This window comes from Panthera tigris, chromosome A1 (assembly GCF_018350195.1).
Source record: "Panthera tigris isolate Pti1 chromosome A1, P.tigris_Pti1_mat1.1, whole genome shotgun sequence".
Lineage (NCBI taxonomy): Eukaryota > Metazoa > Chordata > Mammalia > Carnivora > Felidae > Panthera > Panthera tigris.
The window spans coordinates 179,843,590-179,855,959 of record NC_056660.1 but is presented as its reverse complement, the minus strand read 5'-3'; the positions used below and the strand labels follow the sequence as shown (position 1 = coordinate 179,855,959).

Below are 12,370 nucleotides of genomic sequence, written 5' to 3'. Positions count from 1 at the left end.
TTATTACCTTAATACAAGAACCCCTCAAAAATAAAAGAAACCATAAATATCTGATCAAAAAAGTACTTGCTTATTAAATCCTAGTTCTTGGACAGGGATTCTACAGGTATATTTCCCTTAATTATGAACATAATTCCTGTTGCCCAAGAGTCCTGAATGGCCCTTGCACCAGGCCATAAGCATTTCACTATAGTTTACATACAGTTTGCTAATACTATAAATGCATCTTTCCAAAGCCCATGCTCTGTTCAGTTTCCTATTAACATTTCATTTTTCTACCCTAAATCCAGTAATTTCCTGTTATTCTCCTTTTTGTCCCTTAAAATTCAATTTTATCCTCCTCACCAAAGTTAACACTTCCAGAAGGCACCTTGAGCCACAGCCAAGATGCAGAAGAGGAGGTAAGGACTCCAGAATATTTGTGGACCATAGCAGCCCCGGAGATCTGAGCAAAAGAAACTTACTTTAGAGAAAGCTTCTCTGATGCTTTGAAAGTAGCAATAAATAGCACCACCCAAATGAGCCCACACTCCAGCATGTTGGTGTAGATACATAATTCAGAAATACAAAATGTAACTCCAAGACATAGGTTGAAGCTCACCAAGCATGTGAATTTTAGCATATTATCCTCTGACCAAAAAAAAAAAAAAAAAAAAAAAAAAAAAAAAAAAAAATGAAGGAGAAGGCTAGGAGTAAAAAAGAAGTTAATTCAAGACTTCTAAGAAGGCGTTTCCCCAAGATAATGGCATACAAAAATAACTAAAATGCCTTAACTCCACCACTATAATTTATAGAGCAGATCTCACTATCTAGATAATGTGATAATTGTTACACATCAATAATCATAAATAGAAACGAACTGATAGCATGTCTCAGCTGAGTCTTTTCTGTGAATTGTCTGCCTGGAAACGATATGAAGCCAGCAACAATGAGGAACTAGGAAAATAGAGAGTAGGAAGCCTAGGCAACCAGGCCCCTTTTATTCCTGTGGTGCTCTGTAAAGTCTTATGCTATAGGAATGATTTAAAATAAACAACAGTTGTGTAAAAAAAAAGGAGGGGAAAAAACCCACTGCGAGATGTACTCCCAGCTTTGTTTTCTCATCATAAACACTTTGTACCTTGTGGTCATCAACACACATCGATTTTAAAATCGTGCCTTGGAAGGCATGAAAGAAATCTTGGTCTGCACTAAGATAAGGAAATGGAATTGAACAAAAGAATTATTTTCATAATTTAGTTTTCCACTTTCAAAAGCCTCTGGCATTATGGTTGGAACCAGCTAAAAATGGGATGCATTTGTCAGGCAGCCAGTAGCAGACAATTAGAGCTGTCAGTGGAACAGTCTAAACCCTCGTGAGATCATCAAAGGGTTGGAGTTGAACTGTGGCAGGGGCTGGGGGTAGTTATTGCTAATAAAAAGAGAGGTGCCAGGAGAAAGCATTCCTCCATGCCTGCATCCCACCTGAGATAGCAGAAGTAAGTGCGATCCAAAAATCAAACAGACTTGGACAAGATTCTGGCAAAGAATAGGTCAGCTTGATTACCTAGCCCAGAAATTGGGAGTGTATCCAGGAACCTGGAAACCTGAGAACCTCTCTGCCTTTGTCAAATTGCCCAGTGGCTTGAAGGCTAACAATATAGCTGCAGACCTGCCTAATAGGCTGAGGACTCAGTGCAAAAATGGAAGTTCTCAGTAACCCATTTCTCTATGAAGTCAAGAAAATTTAGGTAAGAGGAGGCATGTGCATTCTCCCTGTATGGATTTTGAGAGGACTGTTGTGGCATCTCTTTTGCTTTAGGGGATTTCCCAGACGTTGCTTGTTGATACTGTCATTCTTGCAAAAGTTCTAGTTACTATGCTCTGGAGAGAGGACAGCTTTCTCTGACAGTGGAAAAAAGTTGAGGGGGATTTCAACCACTCCTGCCCCACCAAGATAGCAGGAATTTGATATAAGAGAAATATAGTTACATGGAAGTCAGAAGCCAGGATAGTTCTATCAGAAAAAAATATGTAAAACTCCAATACTCTCTTTTCCTCAGGCTGTCATGGATTGTGAGAAATTTTGCTCTTAAAGGGCAGCAAAAAAACAATGTATGTATGTGTCCCAGCCCCATAAAAAAACACCTCTGTGCCCTTCTCTCCATTCCCTCTGACATCCCAGCCTAGAGGAGAAGAGTAACACTGCCTTTCTCCAAGACCAAAAAAGGAAATGAGTAGCCAGATGGGGAAGCTCTCACCCGAGTATAATACTCTCTGTGCCAGACTAAGGCACAAGCGCGAGTGATGAGGGCAGCCTGAAGCTCGGGCCAAACAAAAGCCAAATGATGTCAAGAAATGGAGCAAGGCCAAGGGTAGAGGGAATGTGCACAGGAGACCCCATTGGCCAGCCAAGTGACTAGAGATGCTGCCCATGGATTTCACTCCAACATATCATCAGCTCTGTTCCTCAAGGAAAGCAAGCGTTAAGACCTCTCCGTGAGGTGTGATTATGTGAATCCAGAAATTAATGTTGAGAGTCTTCTTACCTTAGCAACCAGATGAGGATGGGTGGAGACAATGGCAAGATGGAAGGAGAACTTGACATGCCCCCTTGTCTTATTCTCCTGTGTGTGGCTTAAGACTTGTGTTTCTTTTTTTCTCAGCTTGGTTTCTCTCATTCGAGGCCAAGTAGTAACTACAGATGGGACTCCTCTGGTTGGTGTGAATGTGTCTTTTGTCAAATACCCAAAATATGGCTACACCATCACCCGCCAAGATGGCACGTAAGTATCTTTGCGGGGTTCTACCTACTCAGAACTGAGGATGCAGGCAAAAAGACAGATCATGCTATTGGCTTAGAACCACATGGCTTCCCCTTGTGGACTATAGTGACCACCAGGCAAGACCCCTAGTGTGGATCCCCCCAAATACATTTTTTTGCTTTGTGGTATAGTATCTAACATGAAAAACAAATAGAAGGGCCAGCCTGTCCAAGGCTGCCAATAACCATCATTCTCCCTTTTTCCCTGTCAGGTAAATACTTTTCTGGCATGTACGTGTACTGGGATTGCAGCTAAGGGAGGGCAGATTCTAGAAAGAAAAAGGCAAATTGGCTCTTGGAAATTCTCTCCTATTTTAAATCAAAGTCAGTGCAGGGTGACAAGCATCCACATGACATAGTGTCCTGTGGTGAACCCCTTCTGCTTTCATCTGTGGCTTTAGGAGCTGTGTTGTTTTTGTGCCTGTTTTGAGGGGGTGGGATGTAATCAGAAAAGTCTAATTAAATACATTTAGCTGTCACCCTGCTGTGTGAAGGAGGCAACCTTTTCCTATTATCTTCTGATTGGAAACATGCACCCGTGCAGCCCCCACCAAGATGAAAGCTATGTTATTTCCTTAATCCACTGGGCATGGAGTTGAAATTTAAAGAAGAAGAGGAAGAAGGAGAAGGAGGAGGAGGAGGAGGAGGAGGAGGAGGAGGAGGAGGAGGAAGAGGAAGAGGAAGAGGAAGAGGAAGAGGAAGAGGAAGAAGAAGAAGAAGAAGAAGAAGAAGAAGAAGAAGAAGAAGAAGAAGAAGAAGAAAAGAAATCTATGGGATGGGGAAATCACTCAACCACCATGGGCTAAAAAAAAAAACAGAAACAAAAACAAACAAACAAACAAAAAACCCAAGCCCTCAAACTGTTGCATTCTATTCCAAATGTAAAAGAAGATGGTTGCTGTAAATCTGATGTAACACTTTTTCCATAAAACTGCAGTCTGCAAAATCATGGACATAGCATGTGGGTAAGAACCATGAGTCTTGCCTTTCTCTGGTGCAGAGTCAGGCCTTACTTTCTAATGCTCTAAGGTAGCCTTGCTGGTAGTTTCAAAATTTACCAGCTGACAATAGCCCTATTCTCATATTCCCACTTCTGAAACCCAAAGAAGACATCTGATGATTTCCATCAAGATCTCAGTATTCACAAACTTTCTGATATCTCATACATTTCTGTAGCCAAATCTAATTATTTTAAAGCATTAGGATGGTGACTATGTAATACGCAGAACTACCTCGTCCCTTGTTCATTCTTAGAAGCCAGTGTTCCCACTCTGCACAGTCCTATGACAATACAGAGGACATTTCTAAGTCCTTGGCCTGCTGTCTGTCCCTACCTTATGCTGCCCCATCCTTCTGAGCTGCTTCTTGACTAATTACAGCCCAGACCCACTTCCCATATCATCTATCCAACCTTCAGGATTAGTGATTTCTTCAGCTTGTTCAGGTTGCAAAGCCCTGGAAGTAACAGGATGTATTTGGGAATGCTCTGAGGAATTACACAATCTGTCGTATAGTGGGGTGTCCCACAGACATTGATGATTTGGTTCTTTCATACCAATTTCACATCAAAACGTTCGACTCTCTTCTGCATCCTATACCCATCCTATCCCCACCGGTATGCATTCCCCAAAATAAATAGACAAACAAGTTCATGTAATAAATTGTTGTGCCATACATGCTCTGATATTCACCTTAATGTTCATGTGCTTCTTGCTTATTCATTTTTGTCTGTTAAAAAAAAACACCAAAGCAAACAAACAAAAAAATGAAACAAACAAAAAACACCAAAAGTATTACCCAAATTGGGTGAAGCCAGTGGGTCTGTATATTTGCACTGAGTTTTTACTATGATCCAGGAACTTTGTTAACTGCTGGAAATTCTGAAGTGAACAGAAAAGCACTACTTCCCTCAAACAGTTGAGATCTTGATGGAGGAATAAAACTTAAAATTGGGAGACTTCTCTCCATTAACCTCCTTCCTTTCTGTTAATTGGGAAAGAACTACCTTTATTTTACCTTACTAGCAATATACCTTTGTCCAGCTCTCGAAAAACAAACAGGAATAAGGTTTAAGGACAATTATCAAAGGAATGCCAGGGTGGCTCAGGTTAAGCATCTGCCTCTTAATTTCAGCTCAGGTCGTGGTCTCATGGTTCTTGAAATCAAGCCCTCATGTGGGGCTCTGCACTGACAGCAGGGAGCCTGCTTGCGATTCTCTCTCTCCCTCTCCCTCTGCCTCCCCCACTCATGCTCTACCCCTCTCTCAAAATAAATAAACTTTAAAAAAATATATCAGAAACAGGCCAAAATGGATGAAGGGGTCAAAAGGTATAAAGTTATAAAATAAATAAATCCTGCAGATGTAATGTACAGTATGGAGACTATAGTTAATAATATTGTATTGCATATTGAAAGTTGCTAAAAGAATCTTAAAAGTTTTCACTGCAAGAAAAAAATTTTAACTATGTGTAGTGATAGATGTTAACTAGACTTCTTGTGGCCATCATTTTGTACCTTATGCATATATCAAACCATTATGTTGTACTACACCTGAAACTAATGTTATATGTCAACTGTATCTCAAAAATTAAGCCTCTATGAAACATACATATATATATATATATATATATATATATATATATATATATGTAAATATAAAACAGCCCAGGTAGATAAGAAGAAAGCCCCTCCCATGACTTAGCATTCATTGATCATTATAACTCTACTATTTATTGAATACTTGTATCAACCTAGCATGATGCTAAGTGCTTTACAGCAGGGGCGGAGAAACATTTTCTGTAAAGGGCCAGATAGTAAATATTTTAGGATTTGCATGCCATATGGTTTCTGTTACAACTACTCAGCTCTGCCTTTGTACCACAAAATCAGCTGGAGAGGATAAGTAAACAAATCGGCGTGGCTGTACTCCAATGAAACTTTTGTTTGCCAAAACAGGTGGCGGGCTGGATTTAGCTCATGGGCTTAGTTTGCTGACCCCTGCTCTGCACTCGTCACATTTCATTCTCTCAGCCATACTGTGAAGTTGGTATAATTGGTCCCAATTCGCAGATGAAGACACTGGGGCTCAGAGAGGGTTGGTAACTTTCAGAGAATCACAGGACAAGTCATTGATAGAGATTGTATTTTAACTCAGACCATCTGCCTTCAAAGCCCACGTTCATCTCTCATGTGCTCTGCCCCTCCTACTGCCCTCAGGTGCACAGTTCAGAGCCCCTGCCTTGTCTAAAGCTAAGTTCATTCCTAAGAGCCCACTTGCCCCCTCTTCAGGTTTGACCTGATTGCCAATGGGGGTGCCTCCTTGACCCTGCACTTCGAGCGAGCCCCATTCATGAGCCAGGAGCGCACCGTGTGGCTGCCATGGAATAGCTTTTACGCCATGGACACCCTGGTAATGAAGACTGAGGAGAACTCCATCCCCAGCTGTGACCTCAGTGGCTTTGTCCGACCAGATCCAATCATCATCTCCTCCCCGCTGTCCACTTTCTTCAGCGCCGCCCCTGGGCAGAATCCCATCGTGCCTGAGACCCAGGTAGGAATGGCAGGTACTAGGGTAGGTCTCTTCAAATCCTACCCTAACCCAAACTGGCTGGCCAACTTCCTCTCACCATATCTCACTCTCTGGGTGGGCCAGAGACTCATATTAAGGGAGAGAGACAAAAAGTAGGAACACAATAGAATTTATGGCCACTGGAGAGACAACTGAATCTCTCCTATATCTTCCAGATGTTTCCAGATAGTCATTCAAGACTTTGGCAGTCAACGGAGCTTTTAATAAAATAAAAAAACAATATACATATGTGCAACCCACCTGCAAATTGCATTTTTATTCCTGTTAGTCACAGAGATACATGATAAGAGGCACTTTAATGATCTACATCAGTGTTAGGACAGAGGGCATATTACATTATTGCCTCCCTGTTGCTTTATACCAATTGTCACTGGAAGTTGCAGGTTCATATAATTACAGCCTCTTGTGGCCTTCTTACATGCAGCTAGCAATAAAGCCTGCTGTTCTTATTTACATCTTTTGCCAACAGTGTGGTTTTTAAAAAGAAACACAACAGTGACCAGGAATAATTATTAATCCAAAAATCATAACCTCAATCCCTTTACTCCATGGTGTAGGATAAAGTTTTGGTTGTTTTTTTTTCTCTCAGTCGTGGGTAGTGGTTCTTGCACCCCACATAAGGCATGATGCTTTGTGAGGGCAGCAGCAGACAGGCAGACTCAGGGTTGTGAGCAGCCCACCTGCCCAGGGATCACTGGATGAAGCATGTCTCGTGTCCACCCTATGTTTCCACTCCAGGTTCTTCATGAAGAAATTGAGCTCCCTGGTTCCACTGTGAAGCTTCGCTACTTGAGCTCCAGGACCGCAGGCTATAAGTCTCTGTTGAAGATCACCATGACCCAGTCCACGGTGCCCCTGAATCTTATCAAGGTTCATCTGATGGTAGCTGTAGAGGGTCACCTCTTCCAGAAGTCATTCCAGGCCTCTCCCAACCTGGCCTACACCTTCATCTGGGATAAGACAGATGCATATGGCCAAAGGGTTTACGGACTCTCTGATGCTGTTGGTATGTTTCAGTTTCAACTCCTTATTGATCCTTGGATTTAGTCATGCATTAATTTGATCAATATTGAGTTCCTAATATGTGCCACGCACTATCCCAGTAGATAGGGATGCATTGGTCAGTAAGATAGACAAGAGTCCTATTTCATGGACCTTCTGTACTAGTGGGGGATCAAGATAATAAACACAGACTGAACAAGAAAATATCAAGCAGTGATAAGTGCTAATATTAAAGTAAAAATAATTTACTGGGAAGGAGGAGCAACTGTGGGTGGGCATTCAGGGAAGACTTCTTGGCAGGTGACCCTTCAGCAGAGGCTTGAATGGCAAGAAGGAGCCATGTGAACATCAGGAACAAAGCATTATCTTTCTGGCAGAAAAAGTGAGAAGACTAAGGTGTGTTTGAAGGACAAAGAGAAGGGCAGTGTGGCTGGAATGTATGGACAAGGAGAATATTCAAGATAGGGGAAAGAGGTGGGCAGGAGCTAGATCATGTTCCCAGAATGCATCAGGAGAATCAGAAGATGGAGGGGGTGTGAAAGCCACGTGCTGTGTTTCAAGCTGTGCCTTTTAGGGAATAGCTTAACTGCCCACTGATGAAAGATTACCATAAGAGAAGGGTCTGTTGGTTACCAATCTCTGAAAAGTTGTGAGCTGAGATTGATATCAACATACCTAGTGTCTTTTCCTACTTGTGGAAGTCTGGGTGGGATTAATTAAAATCCAGAATCCTGTATTTTCTTCACCACTAGTCTTGTGATTTCCAAGAACTATAATAAGTTACCAAAATAAGAAACCAGCAAACTTAGAAATTTTCATGGTAGTTGGAAGCCAATGTTTGTCAGACACTCCTTTTGTGCAGAGCACTGAGCTAAAATCCTTTGTATGTCAATAACTTTATCAGGGAGGCACTCTCATAACCCCCATTGTGCAGTAGGACATGAGGGAGAGGGTAAGTAAGATGCCTAACGTCATGTACCTAGCAGGTTTCACATGCTCAGGGTATGGCCCTAGTAGTCTGCCTCATCAGCAAAGGGAGTTATTAACTTCATAAAAGATAGTAATGTTATTGAACTAACTAGTGCATTTACTATAAAGTAGCTAATCAAATATTATACCAGCCTTTACCAATATCAAAAAAATATCCAACATCAAAACGTAGATGCAGTATTATAATGCACCCCCATGTATCTAGCTTCTGACATTATCAAGTCCATCCTTTCATCCACCTCCCTGCTTCCAATGACTTTCTGAAGGAAGTCTCAGATATCATATAAATTCATCCATAATATTTCACAATGTATCTCAAAAACACACTATAAAAGCATGACAACAATATAATTATCACAATTTTTAAATGATTACTTCTTAATATCTTTAAATAGCCCATTATTCAATATTTCTATTGTCTTATGAGTATCATAAAATATTAGTGCTTTGTTTGAGTCGGAATCCAAATAAGATCCACCTTTTGCAATTTTGATTTCTCTTAAATTTCTTTAATCTATGGTTTTCCCGTCTATCTCTAGCTCTTTTTTTAAGTTCTATATTTTATTTTGGACAAAGTGCATTATTTGTCTGTAGAATTTTCCATAGTCTAGTTTATTTTCTGATTGCACCCCTGTGGCTGTTTAATGTCTTCCTTTGTTCTGTTATCTCCTGTAAACTGAGAGTTGAGACTCGAGGCTTTTTCAGGTTCAGGTTTGATTTTTTTTTTTTTATCTGAGGTATAATTGACATGCAACATTGTATTAGTTTCAGGTGTACAACATGATTCCATATTGGTATATATTGGGTGCAATATATACACAAATCTAGTTAACATCCATCACACAGATTGTTACGAATTTTTTTTCTTGTGATGAGAACTTTTAAGATCTACTTTCTTAACTTACAATATGCAATACAGTATTATTAACTATAGTCACCATGCCACACATTATATCCCCAACACTTATTTATTTTATTACTGGAAATTTGTACCTTTGACTCCCTTCACTCATTTCTTTCACCTCCCACCTGCTGCCTCCAGCAAGACCCAATCTAACTCTATATCTGTGAGCTTTGTTTTATTTTTTTTGGATGATTCTACATCGAAGTGAAATCATACAGTATCTGTCTTTTCTCTAACTTATCTAATTTAACATAATGCCTTCAAGGTCCAACCCTGTTTCCCAAATGGCAAAATATCACTCTTTTCTGTGGCTGAATAATACTACACACACACACACACACACACACACACACACACACACACACACACATTCTTTATCCATTCAGCCGTTATTGGGCACTTAGACTATTTCCATATCTTAGCTATTGTAAATAATGCTGCAATGAACATGGGGTGCAGATATCTTTTTGAGTTTGTGTTTTCATTTTCTTTGGATAGATACCCAGAAGTGAAATTGCTGGGTCATATGGTAGTTCTATTTGTAGTTGGTTTGTTTTTTTTTTTTTTTTTGGAAGAACCTCCATACTGTGTTCCATAGTGGCTGCACCAATTTACATTTCCACCAGCAGTGCACAAGAGTTCCCTTTATTCCACATCTCCACCGGTACTTGTTATTTCTTGTCTTTTTGATAACAGCCATTCAGACAGGTATGAGATGGTATCTCATTGTGGTTTTGATTTGCAATTCCCTGATAATTAATGAAGTTGAGCATCTTTTCATGAACATCTTGGCCTTCTCCATGTCTTCTTTGGAATGTGTGTTCAGATCCTTTGCCCATTTTTTCATTGGATTATTTGCCTTTTTGCTATGGAGTTGTATGAGTTCTTTATATATTTTAGATATTAACTCCTTATCAGATATATGATTTGCAACTATTTTTTTTCCTATTCAGTAGGTTGTCTTTTCATTTTGTTGATTATTTCCTTTGTTGTACAGAAGCATTTTAATTTTTTTTAATTTTTTTTAATGTTTATTTATTTTTGAGAGAGAGAGGAACAGAGTGTGAGCAGGGGATGGGGAAAGAGAGAGGGAGACATAGAATCTGAAGCAGGCTCCAGGCTCTGAGCTGTCAGCATAGAGCCGGGTGTGGGGCTCGAACTCACCAGGAGATCATGACCTGAGCTGAAGTCGAACATTCAACTGACTGAGCCACCCAGGCACCCCATCACAGAGGCATTTTAATTTGATGCAGTCCCACTTGTTTATTTTTGCTTTTTGTTGGCTGTGCTTTTGGTGTCAAATAAAAAAATTTTTACTAAGACCGACGTCAAGGAGATTACGCCCTGTGTTTTCTTCTAGGAGTTGTATGGTTTCAGGTCTTAAATTCAAGTCTTTAATCCATTTTGCATTAATTTTTGTGTATGGTGTAAGATGGTGATCCAGTTTCATTATTTTTCACATGGCTGTCCAGTTTTCCCAACACCATCTATTGAAGGGACTGTCTTTTCCCTGTTGTATATTCTTGGCTCCTTTGCTTTAAATTAATTGGCCATATATGTATGGGTTTATTTCTGGGCTCTCTATTTTGTTCTATTGACCTGTGTGTCTGTTTTCATGCCCACACTATACAGATTTGATTACTATAGCTTTGTAATATAGTTTGAAATCAGGGAGTGTAATGACTCTAGGTTTGTTCTTTCTCAAGATTGCTTTGACTACTTGGGGTCTATTGCAGCTTGATATACATTTTAGGATTGTTTGTTCTATTTTTGTGTTTCTGTTCTGTGCCACTGGAATTTTGTTAGGGATTGCAATGAATCCGTAGATTGCTTTGGGTAGTGTGGGCATTTTAATGATGTTAATTATTCTAATTCATGAGCACAGAATATATTTCCATTTATTTGTGTCTTCTTCAATTTCTTTCATCAGTGTTTTATAGTTTTCAACATATAGGTCTTTCACCTCCTTGATTAAATTAATTCCTGAGTATTTTATTCTCTAATTTTTTTTTCAGCAGGACAACTAGATAGGTGGTACTGTTGTCTCCCATCAGGAGGCACCTAATGTCATCTTGTTTATCCTTTTGTGATTTCAGAGGCCACTGATGCTCATTACCTAGATCCATTAGGTCATTAAGAATTGCAAAGTCATATTTTAATTTTTTCATTGCTTTTCCATTTATTAGCTACAATACTTTTACATGGAGATATTCTCTCATTAACTACTTGGTTATAGGAGGTAGAGTTCAAATAAGAAAGAAGAAATAAATTCTTGATTGTTTGCCTTTATATACTGTTTTCAATATAATAAGTTTGTTCTCTAACAGTGGCAAATTAATTTTCTAATACCATTATGAACTCATAGAATAAAATGTGTCTAATATGTTTCAATCCATTGAAGTTATTATCTCTACTGAGGGTCAAACTATCCCATCTTTGGTCAGTGGGACACTCTTCAAGCTGACTCCCTATCTTTTGACATAACCCTAGGAGATTTTGATTTCTTCCTTGCTATCTGGTATGATAAAATACCCTAGTCTCATCTTGTTCATTTCTTGCTCCAGCCATTTCTTCAAGGAGCCCTGCCTGATTTCCTTTTAATGAGAAATAATATTTCAAGATCACAAGCTAGGCACTAGAAATTCTCTTTGCCACTGATTTGGTTGTTGTTTCTTGGAATTTTCAGAGAACAAGTTAAGAAATATATGTGGGGTTTTTTTTAATAAAATGTATCTCCAATTCATATTGATGCTCCTATATCTCAGGATTTAAAAGAAGCTGTGGAGAATCCCCAAAGGTGACACACATAGTTAAGAATTTAATGTAGTAGGAATAGCAATAATAACAGTGCCTCATATTTCTAAAGCAATGTTGCAATTAAAAATGTATGGCATCTTGGCATTTTGTCTCATTTATCCCTACTACATCTCTCTGAGAAATTGAGGTTTCACTTGCTCTGTTTTACACATGGGAAAACAGAGCCACGAGGAAGTGTGAGCTGGAGCAGAGTTAGAACTGAAGTCCTTCATCTCCCACCTCCCTCTCCCATTTGTCCATGTGGCAAATGTAGGATTTTTACAGT

The 12,370-nt window shown here is 39.6% G+C and overlaps 1 protein-coding gene across 3 annotated transcripts in view; it reads left to right on the top strand.

Moving 5' to 3' along the window:
- The window catches only part of TENM2 (teneurin transmembrane protein 2), a 941,161-nt gene that overhangs the window by 855,294 nt on the left and 73,497 nt on the right, over window positions 1–12,370 (top strand). For all 3 annotated transcript variants that reach the window (XM_042992783.1, XM_042992777.1, XM_042992795.1), the window contains 3 exons: window positions 2,646–2,765; window positions 6,092–6,353; window positions 7,131–7,398. In XM_042992783.1, coding sequence (XP_042848717.1) covers window positions 2,646–2,765; window positions 6,092–6,353; window positions 7,131–7,398 — 650 coding nt within the window. The remainder of the gene's footprint in view (window positions 1–2,645; window positions 2,766–6,091; window positions 6,354–7,130; window positions 7,399–12,370) is intronic.